Source organism: Strix aluco, chromosome 6 (assembly GCF_031877795.1).
Source record: "Strix aluco isolate bStrAlu1 chromosome 6, bStrAlu1.hap1, whole genome shotgun sequence".
NCBI classification, from domain to species: domain Eukaryota; kingdom Metazoa; phylum Chordata; class Aves; order Strigiformes; family Strigidae; genus Strix; species Strix aluco.
In genome coordinates, this window is record NC_133936.1 from 7,985,155 (window position 1) to 8,004,916 (window position 19,762).

General features: G+C 36.4%; 1 protein-coding gene across 1 annotated transcript in view; it reads left to right on the top strand.

The window, feature by feature from the left end:
- DARS1 (aspartyl-tRNA synthetase 1) overlaps positions 1–17,205 on the top strand; it is a 42,673-nt gene extending 25,468 nt beyond the window's left edge. Inside the window, exons 8-16 of the mRNA XM_074828563.1 lie at positions 6,420–6,531; positions 8,514–8,648; positions 9,833–9,980; positions 10,952–11,098; positions 12,364–12,406; positions 13,091–13,171; positions 13,784–13,895; positions 14,768–14,839; positions 16,557–17,205. Of these exons, the coding sequence (XP_074684664.1) occupies positions 6,420–6,531; positions 8,514–8,648; positions 9,833–9,980; positions 10,952–11,098; positions 12,364–12,406; positions 13,091–13,171; positions 13,784–13,895; positions 14,768–14,839; positions 16,557–16,648 (942 nt within the window). The 3' untranslated portion in view covers positions 16,649–17,205. The remainder of the gene's footprint in view (positions 1–6,419; positions 6,532–8,513; positions 8,649–9,832; positions 9,981–10,951; positions 11,099–12,363; positions 12,407–13,090; positions 13,172–13,783; positions 13,896–14,767; positions 14,840–16,556) is intronic.
- Positions 17,206–19,762: the final 2,557 nt, after the last annotated feature.

Sequence of the window (19,762 nt, forward strand, 5' to 3'; positions counted from 1 at the left end):
CTTGGATGTAATTCAGATGAGATCATCTGCAGAGTAAAACCTAAGAAGGTATATAGTAATGGAAAAAGAAGGAAGACTGTAATGCCAGAATAAACACAAGGGGTGGAACAGAAAGGGGTAGGCTAAAATTTTTCCATCCCTGTACACCTTCAGTAGTCCAGCAGGACTCTCCCAATACTTCTTACATATCTCTGCCAGTGTAGTATATAGAACATCAGTGTCAGTATCCTGCCTGGAGGTTATAGCTGCTGAGCTGAGTGGATGCTGCTATAACCTTTTCTAACTTACATGTCCCAACTGTTGTCAGTACACCATTTATTCAGCGATGTTTGGCACCTTTTTTTGAGGTCTGAACCTTAACTCTGCCTTCTACAGGAGGAGCTATTTTTCTCCTTATCTCCAACAGGTGCCGCAATGTTGTGCTAAACATCTATTTCATGCTGAACAGGAATTCAGGTTAGCTTTTTACGAAATTGATGGAAGGATGAAATGTGAAATCTCAGTACTTTAGTGCCTTATGTCTCGTCCTCTGCATGCATCTGTGGCTGGATGTAATCTGGCCTTAGCTTTCCCTTGATTAGGCTTAGGTATCTCTCTTGCCTTCCTCCTATGTACGGGAAAAGTTACTGTCTCTGACTGTGTCACATCTCTATGTGTTTCTTCTGTTGGACATTTCGTTATTTCAGAACAAAAGCAGATTATTTTGGAACAGTAAGCTCATAAGTTTGTAGATTCGTAAGTTTGCTTTGCAAAAGAAGATTCTAAATAATTACATGTTACTTTGACCTGTTTTTTTTAAAGGGGGAGCTGAATAGGTATTTAATGGAGAAAGGGGAAATCCCAGTGAGAATACATGTGCTTATATATATATGCACATCCTAAGAGCAGGGACACAAAGGCAGTTTGTCCTTCAAAATAACTAAAAAAAAACCCTCCAAAAAGTAGTAATTGATTTTCAGTTTGGTTGCATAGACTGAAGCTGTAGTACAAATGGGACTTCAGAGAGCCCCTAGTGTTTGAAGTGCACTGCATAAGTAGGCATGTTCTAAGGAGGATTAGAAGACACAATGTGTTAAAAGCTCAGAGAGGTATCTGAAACCATTGTTAGCCATGGTTCTCCCATACCTCTTCTTTTTAGGAAAACCAAATCATGGGCAGCAGGAAAGAAATGTTAACAGAATGGTTCTAACAGAGATGCTGTGATGATCTGTTCCTGCAAGTGTGAGAGGAAGTCCAACCACAGATACATGTACCATCTAGTTCTGGTTTCCTCAGTGCCCCAGTTTTTTAAGGAAGAAGGAGGTCACTGAACATCAGAAATAGAGATACTATTTTTGGAGAAAGATTTAACAAATTAAATGCATAGATCTTGGTTAGACTGAGACTAAAAAAAGTCCTTAGTATGGAACTAAAATAATTTTTGTCCGTTTAAATGCAGTCTTTAAAGTAGTTAAGTATTTTAACTAATTTTAAGTAGTGATTAACCAATGAGTTCATTGAAATAGGGCCAAATCGTGATAAAGTGGAACTGTGAAACTCAGTTATTGCATGAATGAAAGGGACTGGATTTCCAAAAATAGCATCACTCCATCCAGCTATGATGCATACCAAGGGAAGTTTGATTATGATACAATAGAAGCAGTGCAATTAGTAATAAGGAAATTACATTAGTGGAGATGTAATATGCAAAGTATTCTACAAAGATTGCAAGCCATTCTTGTGTACAAGTGAAAATAGACCGAGTAGTGCACTGTATTTTTAACGATCTTGCATTCTGGTTGCATACAAAGATCTCCCAGAGGTGTCTGGTAGTTTGTTTTGAGGTTAGGGATGGAAGTACTTAAATGCCAAGATCCCAAGCTATTGCTGTAGTAGTTATTCTGATGTATGGAGGGAAAATGGAGATTATTTAGGGTGAAGGGGTTTTAAAAATCCTTTCCAAGGAACAATGACTGAGGAATTTATTCCTAATGGGTTAACTCATAAAAGACATATCACCTACTTGTGGAGTAGAAAAATTGGGGGTGTAGAGAAAAGAGAGATGGTAAAAGAAAGAAAAGTCCTTGTATAGACGAGATTTTTTTTCACATAACCACAGGTGACTGTGACTTAAGTATCTATTTTTCATGATAGCTTAATGAAAGTCAAAACAGTTGATTCTAGAGATGTTTGATTTACTGTTCCTTTATAGAAACAATTAAAAAAGGCAAATTGGAGTGCTGATTGTGTTTTTAAATCTTTACTTTTCTGTTGTTCTTAAGCTTAACTGAAGTATTCAGTGATGTGTAGACTTTCCATGTCTGTAAAAACACCTACAGAAACCGTATTTCCTGAAGATCTGTGGTAGATAAAAAAAAAAATGAAGAAAGGACAAATGAAACACTGATTTTTGTGTTTTGCTTCTTAGTTTGTCTTCCTCTGAAGAAAAAATCAATTCAGGTTCATCCAGTTTTAACAAAAGACCTGACTGATGTCCTTGCTCTGGCTTATTTTTGATGTCCAGCAGGGTTTTTGTCTTAAGAGTATCTGTCCAAATTTGACTTGAATTATACGCATTTTGCAGTCCTGATGCTATAATTGGGTCTGCTAATGCACAGCTCATTGAGACCAAAATATACTGGTTTTAGGGTCAATATTATCCTGTTTAAACTGCTCAGGGTAGAGCATAAACATGAAACTGTATCTTTAGTAGTTTATGGATGTCAGACTATGTTATATGAAAATCCCAACTGTACACTGATCTTAATGCAGTTTTTTTCAAAATACTTGATTACCTCAAGCTTGATTTTATTGTGTTGAATACAGTTTACTCATTGCAAAAGCTGTGTTTTTCCTGACTGAATTAAAGCTTTAATGAACAAGCAGATGTACAGTTTATTTTGTTGTGGGTAGTAATTTGGTAGTGAAGACATAACACAGACCTAGTTGTTTAGACAACAAACCTTATGTTCATACCTTCTTATACTATAAATAATATTGAAATTTGAATAAAAGTTGACTTCAGTCACTTTGGGGTGAAAGAATTGTTATTTACCGTAAATCCTATGTCCTAGTAAAACCTTCATTTCTCATATATATAGTAGAGGAATTGCAAAATTATTTACATTATTTAAAATAATGTATATTACTTAAAAGAACATACATTACATTATTTTCCCTTTTAGCCTACTTTATGTATTTAGTGATTGTTCATGGTGGAAGATAGGTAGTGACAGCAGGCAAACAGAAGAGCAAAACTGAGGTGAGAGTGGAACAAATTCTATAGCTGAGGTGAGAGTAAAAAGAAACGTTCATAACTTTGTGCCTCAGTTGCACCTCTTCAAGATATGATCACATAAGGTGTTAACTGCCCTCAATTCCACTGAAACACATTTGTTGGTCTCTGGCAACTTACACTGCTGTTATTCTAACACTGCAGCTTGTGCTGAATGAAACGTGATAATTGTTTTTATAATCTTGCTTAAAGTGTTAAAATAGGCTCTGTTCTATTATTGCTAATATTTTCCTTTGTGGTATTTAAATAATAAACACACAGGTGAAATTAGAGTGAGGTTATGACTGAAACTTATATGTCAGCATTGTTAATATTTTTTCTGCTAAATATTTTTTCTGCTGTCTGTAACAAAGGTGATTATTAAAAATAATTTCCCCTGTAAAATCAACTCTGCAGACCAAGTTAAAACATTAACACTGTTAACTACCACAGCATTTAAGTGGCATAAGTTTGTTTCTGTTTCTGCTTGACTCTTGAAGGAATATTTACTGTCTTTGCCATAGTCTCAGGGAAGATAGTTTGTCAATATATATGTGGAAGAGTTCACATTAGGGTAAACACTACCGGAGAAGAATGCCATGGCAAAATCTTTTTTAAGGCAAAGGTAAAAATCAATGCGTTTTGATGGCTGTGTTGTACCTAAGTGTGATAGCTCAAATGGTAACTGTGTTACCTACCATCGTACCAAACATGGTATAAAGACAGGATAACAGCTTGAATTATTTTCTTCGGATAAATTCACTCTCTTTTTGTCCTAAACGTTATACCAGTGCAAAGGATGTAATTAAATCTGAAATGTTTTTCTCCATGCATAGATACAAAATATTCTTTAAAGTCTTTGGAAAGTTTTAGTGGCACATAAAACTTTCGAGGTCATCCATTTGACTCCACTGCACGTTGACAGTTGCAGTTCTTTAGGAGCTTATCTCAAATGTCTTGCTGGTCTGTTTAATTCTTACAAGGAGTCTGCAGTATCACAAATTCTCAACAGTTATCCCAGTTGGCAGTCTCTGAATGAATGGGCACTGAAACTTGTCTGCCTTTGGTAGAAAGAAGAGCGGTCTTGTCAGATCTGATTTGAGGTACGGAGAATTGCTGCTTGTTCTTTCCTTGGTCTGTAGTTAAATAAAACCTTCAACGTCCAGATCTGTGAATTTGGCTGCTTTCATAAATACTATTTTTAAAGCATAATTTTTCATTATAGATGGGATTAGGAAGACAAGAGCCTTTGCTCTGCATCCTTACTAAAGCCAGGAGGAGTTACCACCTGACAAATTATTGTTAATGGAGAACTGTGTTAGTTATTGACTGACTCTGTTTCTGTGCACACTTTTAGGTCAGACCAAATAATTGCTTTCAGATTGGGTTTAGCAACCATTTTTCTTTTTCCTAGCGTATGACTTAGGACTGCATTCTTACCTGCTCTGGCATGAAACTGGTGTTGGTTCATCAGAAGAGCAGAGGAGGCACTGTTACTATCCTGCTTTAAGTAAATGTTACACATTTTGTTTCTTAGCATTTTTGCAAATTTTTCTAGTTTATCAAAAACTGTGTTGGTAAACCCAAATGTGATTGTTTAAGTTGTCATCTCTTGGGCAATGTCTTTCACCTTCTAAGTAGGAGATGGTTAAGGAAAAAAAAAAATCCCTTTGAATCATCCCAGTGCTTTGATGTAACAGTGCCAAATTATGCCCAGAACTCAGGCAAAGTTGTAGCATATGTCTGATTCTGGGAGACCCATGTAAAAAAGGTGAAAAAGTTTGAGGGTACTTTTGTAACTGTTGCTCAAAACCTCATTTCCTTCATTTTGAAAGTAGTGGGAGTAGTGGCTGTGGTTAATGCTATCAGACAGTGAGAGCTGCTAGCTATTATTTACTAGTCTGAACCACTTACACTCTTGAGATATTTTATCGGTCAGCTAAAATTGCGAATAACTCCAAATTACTACGGATCTGCAGTATTATTACAGTTTTCTCTTTTGGTTTTGCAGTGAAGTGATATCTTTATCTTGCAGAGATGATGGATGTAGCTTTATTTCAACGTATGTACTGACTGACTGTCTAAATTTGGGTGCTTATATAATTTGTTTTGGTTGGGGGTGTTTTGTTTTGTGGTTTGGTAGGAGTCATGTGAAAAAGCCCACAAGGCTGCTCTTACCCTAACTGAAAAGTTAGGTACCTTTCAGAAAGCAGAAGTAAACAGTGCTATGACGCAGATTGTCGTAAAGAACTGTTCTCTTAGTTGTTTGCAAGAATTCGTTAGGTTTTATATACGCTTCTAGGCTGCTAACTGTCAGGTCTTAAACGCTGCAAGCACAAAATCAGATATGGGTTCAGTGTTGACGTATTGCAGTGTTTTCAGCGTTCACTAAGGGGTTTTTTTCTTCACACTAAAGCCCAAGAGTGTTACAGAAACATTTGGTGTAGGTATTTGTTAGCTTAAGTAGCTTAACTGCATAATGTACATAAACAAGATGATGATGATGATCAATTCAGCTAAATCTACTTTTGTTTTCAGCTAAATGTGCTTTTGAAGTAAATTTTGAAAAGACAGCAGAACTGCAGTTCATATGATCAAGTGGACTGTTGTGTGGACTGTTCTGAATGCTAGGAGTTTAGACCGTGGTTTTGGGATGGTTTTGTGGCAGTGTTGTACATGGTTAACAACTGGCTGTGTTTTTTACATAAAAAACATTGTATTTGGTAGCCTTTAATAGACCCAAAACGTTTCTACCCTTATGTATTGAGGGCTGTGCTTTTATCGTGCACTTTTTATCATGCAGCTGTTCTAGTTCAGTGTACTGAAGGCTTTTTAATAGGTTTAGGGTTTTTATTTAATTTCTTATTATAAAACCTGTATTTGCAGAAGCTCATCTCATAAATCAGTGATTTTTTAAATGTAGAATTGACCGTAGTGCCTCCTTTATAACTGAATATGCCATAAACTGGAATGAGGAGTTTCTCTTGTTTCCTTTGCTGTTTCTTTTTGTGTAATAAACAATTACCAATTTGCACTTTTCTCTGTTTAGGCAAATACAATACTCAAGTGTTCCTAAGAGAAGAGATTCATCCTTCCAGCTGTCCAGAAAAAGAACAGAGTCAGGAAAAACTAACTTAGGATTCATTATTTTATCTTCTTCTTATAGACCTCCACTAGTCAGGCCATCTTCTGCCTTCAGTCTGGTATTTGTCAGCTTTTCCGAGAAACTCTTATTCGCAAGGGATTTGTGGAAATTCAGACTCCCAAAATCATTTCAGGTATTGTATATGTGATCCAGCAGCTACAGGTCTGCTTCTTTTACAGTTGCTCAGCCTACCTGTCTGCCAAAAATTTAGTAAGTTCCTATTTGAAAAAGATAAAGCTCTATTTCTAATTTAGATGCAACATAGCAAACTTCTTCTAGCAGGTATCACAGTTGTCCTTTACTTTCCTCCTGACTTCAGATGTTCAAAGAATGACAAGACAAATACTATATATACCTGATTTATGTACTCTACAGTGCATTTAAAATCTTAATTTGGTTAAATACAGGAGTCTGATCATATGCATTGTTTTTCAAATCAGTGTTCTCAATGTTGAGCAGTGCCAGTTCCATTTCCAGTATCAAAAAACCCCCACTCTAATTTAGATTAAAAGCAGCTTCCATCATAAAGCACTTACAACAAACATATGATATAAAAGATGATGCCATTATATACAGTACGTCACTTCTTTAGCAATGAGCATGTGACTGAATGGAAGTGGTAGATCAATCTTCTGAAAGTGTGGCACAACAGCTTCAGCCCGACTAAGAGTCGGGAAATCTAGATTCTGATTCTAGTACAGTTGTTGATCTGCTGTGTTGTTTTCAAAAGTCAAATTTCTTGATTTACTGATGGATGTTTTTTCTTCCATCTTATTGTGTTCTTTGAGGTTTAGTTGGTGTCACTAAGACATATGGCATGGAAAATGTAGGGTACAATATTTGTATTATTCTCATTGTATGTGCATTCATTATATGCATACATTTTGCTCACTGAATTTTATATTTCTGTATATTTTTGAAGTCAGCTCTTGATTGAGATTAAAAAAGTGCTTTTTAACAAAATACATACAAGGAACTATTCTTTCAACATGGAAAGTATCGTTGAACTATAAGATTAGATAGCTTTTTTCCTACAGAGACAGTTGAAACAGTGTGAAGTAGTAAAGACTCCCAAGTAGTTTATTTACATAGGACCTTTGAGGAAGTGTGCTATTCTTACTGTGCAGTGTACCATTGAAAGCAAGCAAGCAAGCATCCTATTGTTTGAATGAGATCATATTGTGTAAAAATAACTAAGTTAAGTTGATGCAATCCTACTAAACTTCAAATGTAAATATAGCTGTTCTAAGATTTGAGATTTTAAAAGTTACCTGTATTCAAAAATAACTAAATATTCACTAAAATCGTTTCAGTGAGAGTAGTGGGAACGAAGGAAAAGAAACATTAATCTCAGTGGAATGGTTAGTAGTAATAATAATAATATTATTAATAATAATAATAATTAGTACTTTACTAAGAGTTATCTTAACATTAGAACTTTCAAAGATTATTAACTAATCTTTCACTCTGGCATGCTTTCTTAGCAAGTTAGGCAACTAGAACTCTCATATCACACACTGGGAAATGGAAAGGTAAAGTGACTCAGCTGATAGTTTTGGTAGGCAGTTTGCAGTAAGGGATTCAAATGCATGTGTTCTTGGTTCCTGTTCTCTTGAGGTAACCTGTGAAAACTGAGAAAAAGCTTTATACCTTTGGCAGATGTCCTCTGGTAAATCTAGTTTTGACTCTGAGAGATATTTATGCCTTCAGTTAGAGGGGATGGTCCTGGCAAAACAGGATATGCACTTTCATCTCGGCCTCTGCAGTTAACTCCTGGAAGCCTATGTCACTGATAAAGATTGGTTTCCACAGAAATGTTGGGCTGCAAGTAGGTGTGGTGGTACAAGCATGCATTCTCTGCTGTTCTTACCCTAAGGTGAAGGGCAGCTGGGAATAGTAACATTTTAAACTACCCCAAATAAGTTTGCCGAGTTGCAAGGCAATGTGTGACAGTGCTGAACTGCAAAACTTCTCTTAGCATTATTGGATGCAAATATGCTTTGAAGAAAAATCTCCTTCTAATCTCTGAATATGAGACCAATAGTCTATCATTCTACCTCTGATTTATTTTTTACATTTTTATTTTAATAATTACTGCAAGCACTTGCTTTTCAGCTGCCAGTGAAGGAGGAGCCAATGTGTTTACTGTATCATACTTCAAAAGCAGTGCCTACCTGGCTCAGTCCCCACAGCTGTACAAGCAGATGTGTATATGTGCTGACTTCGAGAAGGTTTTTTGCGTTGGGCCAGGTAAGAAGTGTGTTGGTTTATCTGAAGTGTGAAGTGTGTAGTGATGGCTTTTAGCAGACATGGTACAAATAAGATAACACACACAAACTGAAAGCTTTGAATGGTTTCACTTAATGTAGTTTCACTTACCAAACACAAATTTCAGTTGGGGTGACTAATGAGAGTAAAGTTGACAGAGAAGTTGCTGGAACAAAACTAAAATGCTGAAATAAGGGTGGAGTACTCTTCTTCGGTGCCTGCTGTTCTGTGAGGAGAAAGAATAGAGTTGCATTGGAAACTGATAATATGATGAAGTTAGTAAAACATGGAACAACACTGTGATTACTGAAGCCATAGTTTCCTATTAACCATGCCCAGTAGTTGCCTAGTTGCCTTTAGTTGCCCAGTAGTAAGCAGCTAAAATAGGCAAGCTAGGTTTTATGTACTTCAGATTGCGTATTAACATACACTTATCCCTTGCTTTTGTATAGGTACCAAACAACTTTATTTAGAAAATGTGTGCTTTTAACATGCTGTCAGTAAATACTAAAAAGTTAATGATTTCCAGTCTCATGCTCTCTCTTTCTCAAAAGCTGATGCGGCATGGCCTCTTTAGGTGGTAATTTTCTAATTTTTTTTTAAGACCTCAAAGATGGGTTTAAAGGTAGATAAGCTGGAGATACTGGAAAAAAGTCAATAACAGCTTATAAAATAAAGATGCAAGTAATTCAGAAGATCTTAAATTTCTTGTTAGTTACTAACAAATGACTCATGGTTTATAGGAAGACATGTTTAAATTAGGCTCATATATCTGAAAAAAAACCCCAGAACACATACACACGTGCACAAGTCCATTTCCTCTGAAAAAGACAGTTTTCAAATCTGAAAGTTCTTGTGTGCTTGAAAGCTTGTCTGTTTTTACTACTTCTGCCTGTTGGTCTAACAAGAGATACTGCCTCTCCACAAGTCTTGTCTGTCTTGTATCCTTTGAGCACCACAGCTACAGTAATGCTGTCACTGTTGTTATAAATGATGCTCTGAGGCAGCTAGTTTTCTTTTTGTTTTTCAGTGAGAATTGTCATGTCTAACAACAGCATTGTCTGCCTGAGCCAAATGCTGATGTGACTGATTGATTGTCAGTGTTATTTTTCAAAATGGAATGATAATTTCAGGTCAGTAAGAATTTCTGTTGTTCAATTTTCCAGTGTTTAGAGCTGAGGACTCCAATACACACAGACACCTGACTGAGTTTGTTGGTCTTGATATTGAAATGGCTTTTAACTATCACTATCATGAAGTGGTAGATGAGATTGCAGATACCTTGGTGCAGATATTCAAGGGACTTCAGGAAAGGTAATGAGAGCATTTTCCATTTCACGAGCAACTTTGTTTGAGATCTCTTGCACTGTGATATGAAATGGGTGAGCATTTTATCCTCAGCTTGTCAGATAATCATTACTAATCTGATTTACAACAAAACTTCAAACATTTTTGCTTCGCTTTTAACTGTTTCTTTGTGCCTGACTTTTAAAGTTCACTCAAGCCATAGGCCAGTAAACCGTCTATTTTTAGCCCGAGTTGCATCTCCTAGAGTATGCTAGCTTGCACAAAGAAAACTTGTTGATTACTGTTGAATGGACTTCCTAACAGAAATGATTCATCATTAATTGAAAACATCCTTCTTTTTGTGCCACTCCAGGTAGACTGATTGTTCAATTTGCAATTAATCTTAATATTTAATATCCAATAAAGTTTTTCTGAATAAAATTTATTATAACAACCTGTATCTCTGCCATGAAAGCAGCAAATTATTTTCCATTATTCACATTCTAACTCATTAAAAAGCCAGGCCAGAAGTTTAGGAAGTCGTTTTCATTTGCTTACAAATTAGACTATCTTGCCAGCAGAAATGCAGATCTTTTCATCTGTCTAGGAGGAAATTTCTCTTTTATATTTGAAATAGGATATTACTCAAATCAAAGAAGAACCCAGGTAAATATTACAAATCAAAGGGATGATTTCTCGATGTCTTTACTGTGAAAATTTGACCTAGTCAATTATTTCTTACAAAAGGAATAAATCAGAAGTAATAGTAAAATATTAACATGTGTGTCACTGAAGTAGGTGCATTAAGTTCCGTGAAACATTTCATTAGGATTGTACAGAATTTCTCCAGAAGTGTCTTTAAAACAGTTTTTTATGTTGCAAGAGGGACCTCTTGTGGCAAAATTGTATTGTAATTGCAAAATCATTACTGGATGCAAGAACAGTACATTTCTTGCTTGTTTTGTATTTTGCTTCTGTTCTTGTTTCCTCATATACAGATTTCAAACTGAAATTCAGACAGTGAACAAACAGTTTCCGTGTGAGCCATTTAAGTTTTTGGAGCCAACTCTGAGGCTGGAATACCGTGAAGCTGTGGCCATGCTTAGAGAGGCTGGTGTTGAGATGGGTGATGAAGAAGATCTAAGGTACTTTGGCAGTACACAGATGTGTCAGAGTCTTGTGAAAGTGGTAGTAAAGTGTCAGTTTTGTGCTGTGCAACTGGCAGACCTCAAGAAGGAACTACAAGCTTTTAGAGGAATAAGCAGTACTCATGTCCAGATCTCTTGACAATGGGTATGAAAATAGTCTTCTTTTAATGTAGACTATACATACAAACTCTGAAATACAAAAGAATATAACTCGCAACATAAAGTGAGAGTAACTCGAACCTTCTAAGGATAAAGAAGCATTTGTTTTTCTAGTAATTGCTGTTCTTCATGTGAATTGGCACATGTCTTTGAATAGGATTACAAGAGGTAACGGCCTCAAGTTGCACCAGGGAAGGTTTAGACTGGATATTAGGAAGTATTTCTTTACAGAACGGGTTGTTGGGTGTTGGAATGGGCTGCCCAGGGCAGTGGTGGAGTCCCCATCCCTGGAGGAAGAGTCAGGTTGACACAGTGCTAAGGGATATGGTGGAGTTGGGAACTGTCAGTGTGAGATTAACAGTTGGACTAGGTGATCTTCAAGGTCTTTTCCAACCTAGATGATTCTGTGATTAAACAAAAAGATTCTTCAGTCTTAAGGTCTTTCTTTTCAGTAGCACCTTCCCATTTCTTCTTTCCACCTCTCAGGAAAATGATTAAGCAGTCGTGATTGCATTCCCATTGATTTACTGAAAGATGGGTTTAATTAATTGATAATATACAAAATTTTCCAAAGACTCTTAATAAAGTAAAACATTTCTGTTCTTTCCCATAAAATATCTAGTACCATTAGGATAATGTGTGATTTTTATGGTTAAACAATCTGTGTGTCAAAGAAGTTTGAATCATAAGAGTTTGATAGAGCAAAGTAATTTCCTCAGCAACTGCTTATGGTGTTTCTCACTTACCGTGCCTAAGAAGAAATGGCTGCACAAGGTATATGCCAATAGGAAATAGAGTACACAGTTCCTCAGTAATCAGAATGTGGTGACCAGGAAGTAATTATATGAAGAGCAAGAATATCTTTAGGTGTAAGTTAATTTAAGGATTTCTAGGACCAATACAAAATATTTAGGAACAGAAATACATATACTTTATTTCTGAAATTTCTGTCTGCACAATCCAAAACATTTAGAAACAAGTACTAAATTTTCTAAAGGGTGGGGTGCAGCAGATCTGTCACTTGAAATCTTTCTAGCTTTATGAAGTAATATAATAAGTACAAGTTTAAATCACTTGATTTTAATTGTGATAATCTTTTTCAGCACACCTAATGAAAAGCTCCTGGGACGCCTGGTAAAGGAAAAGGTAACAATTATTTTAGAATATATAGATTTGTCATTGAATCGGAAACCTGATGTCATGGTCATTGGGTTGGTATAAATGCCTCCTTCATGTAAAACATGTTTTTACACAGTGATTGAGAATACAGTATCTCAGAACATGCAGAAGTTGTGAAGCGTTTAGGATTATCATAAGCATTTTTTAATTGACTGCATTCCCATTTTGCTGCTGCTTATTTAATCTACTGACAGTCTTGTCTTTATCATTAATAAGCTGTTTCAAACCATTTTCAGTCTTCTATATTTATTTCTATCATCTGTTATACTGAGTACACCAAAAAAAGGATAGTATGTTCCAAAACTAGTTCTTATGATAATTAAAAAAACCCAACAAACCAGACTGTAACTAAATCTATAGAAGAAGATGAGATCTTTGGCAAAAAAATAAGTACCTGTTACTACAGCAAGACATTTTATTGCTAAACGTTTGTAAGTTTACACTAGAAGTAGTATTGGAAAACTGAAAAATAATACACCATTTTCATTGATAATTACTATTTTTTAATATAATACTGTCAAATTTGTGGAAAGTTATTGGGAGATCTGTTTTTATTTTATTTCAAAGTTTCACTGTTTGTGTCTTCCTCATGTAATTTGTTCTTCACATCATTTTCTCCAGTACTAACTGTTTTAAATTACTTTCTTTTAGTATGACACAGACTTCTATATTCTTGACAAATATCCTCTTGCTGTGAGGCCTTTTTATACAATGCCAGACCCAGTAAACCCTGTAAGTAAAATTCTTTGTTGTTGTCAGTGGGGTTTTTTTGTAGTTTAAATTATTCTGTGACAAAATAGATAAAAGTATATTTATAGGATCTGCTGTTATAATTAAAATTCTGGTAACAAGATTAGGTCAGTGTTACATGACTTGGAAAATGTTTACAGTTACTCTTCCCTGGTGAAAACATACGAGAAAGAAAGAAATCTAGCTAACATTGGGAGAGCTTTATGAAGACATCTCCATGGTCAGAGCACTGCTGCCATCACTGAAAAGAGGCAACAGACACTTTAACAGAAAATACGCTTTTTTACATTGTTAGAAATTGCCCAGTTTATTCCTAAATCCAGGTTAAATATCGTTAGAGCATCTTTTGCTGGGATAACTACATGCAAATGTAATGGTTTTTCAAAGGGCGTGTGGATGAACTTCGGTTTTCTAAATCAACTCCAGTCTAATGAGAGGGAGACAAAGAGCTGTAATTCCTGGGCAGACTCCAAACACATTGCAGTCTTACTGCACAACTTTGGATATCCTAAGTGAAGTTACTGAGAGGTATATTTGCCATCTAAGGATGGAGCAACTGTAGGTAGGAAATAAACTAATTTTGTATTTTTTCAGAAAAACTCAAACTCTTATGATATGTTCATGAGAGGGGAAGAGATCTTGTCTGGAGCTCAGAGAATTCACGATCCTCAGCTGCTGACAGAAAGAGCCCAGCATCACGGCATTGGTAACAAGTCAAATAACATGAAACTGAATTTAAAAGAATCTAAATCATGATTGGATTTTTTCCTTTAGAGGAAGAATTTGGGGCGGAATTTGTTATATGGCAGTAGTGCTAAAATCACATCACTGTTTAATTCTTAATCCCTCCTATTCTGTTTAAACACCTTGATGGAAAGGAATTGTTTCCGAGGACTTTAGAGAGAATGTAATGCAGAAAATACCTTCAACAGAATAAGGGTAGACAAACCAGTCTCATTCAGTCGTGCCTCTCTAGTCCCACAAACTTTTTACAGAGTAGTCCAGCAGAGTCTTGGTTGGCTGTCCTTTTTAAATCTTGAACTGAGAGAAAATAAGAAGTGTACATTGGTGAAATTAAAAAAAAAAAAAAAAAGACTCAGCAGGGACAAAACCAGCTGATAGTAAAAGAGCAAATTACATGAAGATCACTAGTAAAATCTAGATTAAAATTATGCTTTCAGTGAATGACAAAGTGAAGTGCCAGGTGGGCAGTTGCAAAAAAGGAGTGGCTTCCGCTGTAGCAAGATGGAAAAATAATTGCTAAATCTTCTCTTTCTCACTGCAGTTTATTCAAGAAGTCACCATTTTCCATAATTACAATGAATAGTTGGGCCTCGCTCTTACTCAATTCAAGAATTTCTTCCCTGATTAAGTTATTAACAAAATTATAAAAAAAATCTGTTATAGTCATAATTTCTAGATAGTCTTGGACAATTTATATGTTTAATGAGTAAAACCCCACCGTTAGTTTTAAGTTAAATTGGTAAATTTTTTGTAGTGTTTGAAGTCCTCTAGTCACTTGTATGTTTGGCTTGGGGTTCATTAAGCAGGTGAGAAACATATCTTTTTCGTCTCTAGATTTGGAGAAAATAAAGGCTTATATTGATTCCTTTCGTTTTGGTGCACCTCCACATGCAGGTGGTGGAATAGGTAAGTATCTGTATTTTATTTTGTTCTGTTTTAGCCTGAGCTTAATTTAAACTGCTCAGTCTCAAGAAGGGTTCAGTGTAAAATTCAGAATAGTAGCCTTGTTAGGTAAATGTGTGGGGCTGTTTGTCCTGGAGAATTTAATGAGAGAAGCTAAAATGTAAGGATCATCACAAAATAAATAGGCAAAATATTAATGGCACAGTCTGGCAAGTTTAAAAAGTAGGTGATCACAAGAAAAAAATGCCAATTAGCCAGGCACATCACTTTCGAATTTGACTAATGAGGAAGATTTAAGGAAGCAAGAAAATACTGTATTATGTATGGATTTGTCACAGCCTACTGATAGCAGAAGCCACTGCTCTGTTAGTGCATTTGAAGCTGTTCTGCAGTGAGGAGAGATAAGTGATTGCTTCTGTCTTATTCAGTGATTTGACTGAATATCACTGATGGGTTTGGCTGGTGCTAATTGTTTCTGCAAAGGTATTGAGGCTTTGTGTCTTGGGTGTGAGTATTTTACATGTTAAAGTGAAAAAAAGATAGGTTTTAGGCATCTTAACAATAACAATTTGCAGTTATGCACATTGCTTTCATTAGCAGGATGAAATCTGTTCATGCATGTGGAAATAGGACACTTTGTAGGTTGTGATCAATAAACATAATGATTTCTTTAATTCAGTCTTTCTGCCTTTGCCTTACTTTTGTAAAGTATATTTGGTACATTCTTAGCATGTTCTCAGAATAACTTCCTAAGTAGGCCTTCAGAAAATGCATTAGATCTGTGATACGCTATTGAGACAACTGTTTTGAAATAACTACAAGATGTCAGCGTCGATGGTCATGCAGTACTTGTGAGCAGAGGAGATGTAGCATTTGCAGATGGTCCAAAATCATTTAGGCTGGTCAGAACTAACATCAAGGAAGCTGAAGCTACTTCTGCGGAGCAAATGCTCCTCATGGCGTATCCCAGAGGTCAGGCCAAGAACCAGCCAAACAGGAGATGCTGTGGGAATTAACACTGGTTTCTAGCTGTTTCAGAAACCTTAGCGTAGGAGGGCAGTGGGTGACAACTAGTATGCATCGGGATTTTATCTCGGCATGGCTGGGGTGCACATGGAGCCCCACGGGTTGGGAAGTCCTTCCATATTCCACAGTACACACATAACCTCTAGGATTTTGGGAAGAAAGAACACAATGACCAGTGAAATGTTTATTATAAAGATACCAGCAGATAGTTCCTTGTGTATGCATTGCTGAGTCTACATTTTTGTACTGTAGAAGGTTTGGAGTAAACTTTCCCAACTGCACGGTTTTACTGTAGTTGCTTACAGCACTTCACATTTCTTACTCTGAAGCTGTTAAGACTGTTTTGGACTATACTTCTGTTACAGATCTCCCGGTTACCTCCCTCCCATTTCAATTTTCTGCACCATCTTTCTGGGAAGTCCGAGGTAATCCAGAGCAGGGTTGAGTCTCTAGTACCATTGCTTATTGATACACGTTCCAGATGAAGTCTGTGATGTGGCAGAAGGCACTGCGTGTAAAATCCCTCATTTCTGGTTCCAGCTCCTTTCTGCAGTCGGACGTGCTAACACCTACAACCTCAGTCTTTGGTCACACCACTGTGTGAGCCTGGCTGGAGCTATAAAGTACCTTTAGCTTCTTAAGAGTTTTGAGCAAAAGACTGGCTATGCTGATGGGTTTTTTTCATTTGTTGCAGGGCTGGAAAGAGTAACCATGCTGTACCTAGGGCTGCATAATGTTCGTCAGACCTCCATGTTCCCACGGGATCCCAAACGTCTGACACCCTGATCTGAGCTGCTTTTGAAAGTTTGAGATGATTTGCCCTGCAAATACGATACGATTGCAAGCATATTCCCTGCTATTGATGAACCTGTATTGATTTGAGCATTATACTGTGCAATAAAAAAAAAAAAGAACATCTCATTTACTGAAGTGCCACAATAATTTTTTTTATCCTTAGCTGTTTATTTAAAAGAAAATATTTTAACAGATCAAGACTCTTTGTATTGGCAACTGTACACATTTTTAATTAAAATGTGATACTTCAAGTTAGTATTCTAGTGTCACATTAAATTGTATCGTGTTTCTAAACATTTTAATAAATTATGCAATAAAAATTCTGCATTTTTAACTTATGTCAGCAAGATTGAATATTCTGAAGAACTGGCTCAAAGCTAAAATAACTGGATGCTTGCCATTTAAAAATCAGGAGGAAACCAGGCAATTTTTAATTTACATGAGTGTCAGATAGAGAAGTAGGTGAGAAGAACATTATTAACAAAAAGTCTTCATATGAAATTGTGAAAATAGATTGCAATAAATCTCTCAAAGTAAATTAGATACAATATATGTCTTTCTGGTTTTTGCTTTGTATCCTCACAAGATAGTCATGAATCAATAAGGGTTTTTTTTTTTTAATTATGCGGTAACTGCTTAAAGTTTAAATTTATTTTCTTTTATATTCTTCCTTTTTTTTTTTTTTTTGAAAGTTGTATACAAGCCACAAGCCTGTTCTTTATTTTATGTTACTATTTGAGAACGGGTAGAAGGTTACACGTACTCACGGAATACACAAGGGATATGTAATATTCTCCAAAAAAAAAATGGACAGCGAGTTTGAGAGCAGGTAATGTGTTTCCCTGCCTGACCCAGCCTCTAGGAAAACAAACAAAACAAATCAGCAAGGATTCCATGTATCTATTGCCAGTGAAAGAAAAGTAATGTAAGCCAAGCTATTCTGTTGGTTTTTTTTTTTTTAAAACTTATAAATGCTGTGAGCAGTCCAGCTGTTGTACATTTAGAGAAATTGGGTGTTTCTCTAAGAGTACTTCTAAAATTCTTTCTAGACATCCTATTTCTCAAATTAATCACTTGCTTGAACCTCCTCGAGTTGCAGTGATGCACAAAGCTACTTCTCTTCCCCCTCCTCCTAACCCAAAGGATGTGCCCTGCATTTGGAGAGGAACCAGTGTATTTGAAACTTCCTTTTATGGGCTGCATCTGATAGTTGTTTTTCAAATTTAAAACATTTTTGTTAGTGTGGATGTCAAAGAGCAAAGGATTAAATTTCATACATGGGCACTGCAATAGAGTTACTCTAATATTCATACATATTTGTAATTCCTGACTTAATTTTTGCTTAACATTTTACATGATAAAGCTTTCAGTATGGTTTAGACTGTTATTGTTGCTACCTTGATTTTTAAATGTCAGAGAAGTCACATACTGGTTATGCTACAAAAAGGTCAGTGAGGCTGTGTATAAATTGTGTAGAATTTCACAAAAGGGCAAATCATCTTTTGCAGCTGCCATTGAACAAGACTTAATTTTAATGTTTTGTGACAAGAGTTCTCCATTAGAAAACAATCATGCTAAAGGTCAGTTAGGTAAAGTACTGGAAATGTGAAAGTTAAACTTTGTTTAGAAGTCAAACAATTCAAGGAATAATATACTTAGCAGCTTTGCTTATGAGTCTGTTGTAATTAATTTACCATGGAATCTTCCCCAAATTATTAACTTTAAAGTTTTACAGTGTACCCAGTTGTACTTTGCAAAGCTAAGTGGATTATAAACACAGCTTATCATCACAGACTTACTACTGATGAATGCAAGTTTCAAAACAGTTGTTTATTCAGCCAACTGGAATGAATTTAATTTCTTTTGTTTATATGGAACTGGTAATGCATTCCACATCAGAAGCGCATCCTTTTAGTAAGGAGCAACATTTCATGCCAACAAAAAAAATATTCTGAGAACTATGTTTCTTGCTCTAGATTTGGCAGCAAATACATTCCTGTAACAACTGTGCTTATCCCAGTTCTGTTAAGAGTTATTCAAGCTCATGTTGTAGTTTGATTTATTCACAGGAGCTGCACAAGAACAAGAATTCGGATGGAGACCCTGATTCCTTTGTATGCAGAATCCTTTCATGCAGTTTTTCTTAGCTAACTGAAAATAATTATGATCATAAATCAAAATGCAAAATGCATTTGTCCTGGGTGTAATCTTAACAGGATACTTTAGTGACAGCTGTGCATTGTTAGAACTTAGTTTGAAACCTTGCAAATAGTAATTTCAGAACTTTATGTCCAGGTTAGTGACTCTGGTTTGGTAGCTCTGGAAAAGTGAAACTTGTATAGTCCTTTATTTCCAGTAATTTGCAGGAAGTTCAGCATTTGTGTGGAGTCCACATTGCTGCTGCTTCTCCACCAGTTAAAATGTTTTGTTTTTTGTTTTTTTCTTTCATCATATTCAGATGGTAATTACAGTCATGCAATTTTTTAAACTAAGGAACTATAAAGGATACTGGTAAGGAATAACCAAGGAGTCATCTGCTCAAAACAAACACAAAGCTTCAGTTTGCTTCTGAAGTTTAACTGCATTTTCCTGTGAAAACCCATCTGTGTTCACTGAGATCTCTGAATCTGCCCAGCAGGAAAGAGGACTCAGGCTGTTGGTTTGGACCGAAGTACAGGACTGGTTGCCCAAGGCTGCACACGCCTGTTGGGGGGTTAACCCCAGTGGGCAGCTAAGCACCATACAGCTGACGGGGAAGAGGAAAGGAAGAATAAAAGCAGGAAAACTTTGTGCTTCCACCCTGGGCCAGTCAATTCCCGGTGTATTGGACACCCCTCCAGGTGAAAGCAAACCGTGGCCTGCGCTCTGCTGCCAAAGGGATGGAGGAGAATGCATTGGCACATCCATTGTGGCACATCGCTGGGCTGCCCTGGACTCCAGTCCATACAGGGGTTCCAGCATGTCCCATACGGAGGTGTGATTTCATGCAGGCCACGGAGTCCACAGTTAACCTCCACCCCATACACCCTGCAGCCCACAATGGGTCCCCTTTGAGCATGTTCCTGTGTGCCAAAAAAAGAGCCTGAAAAAAACAAGTTTTCTTGA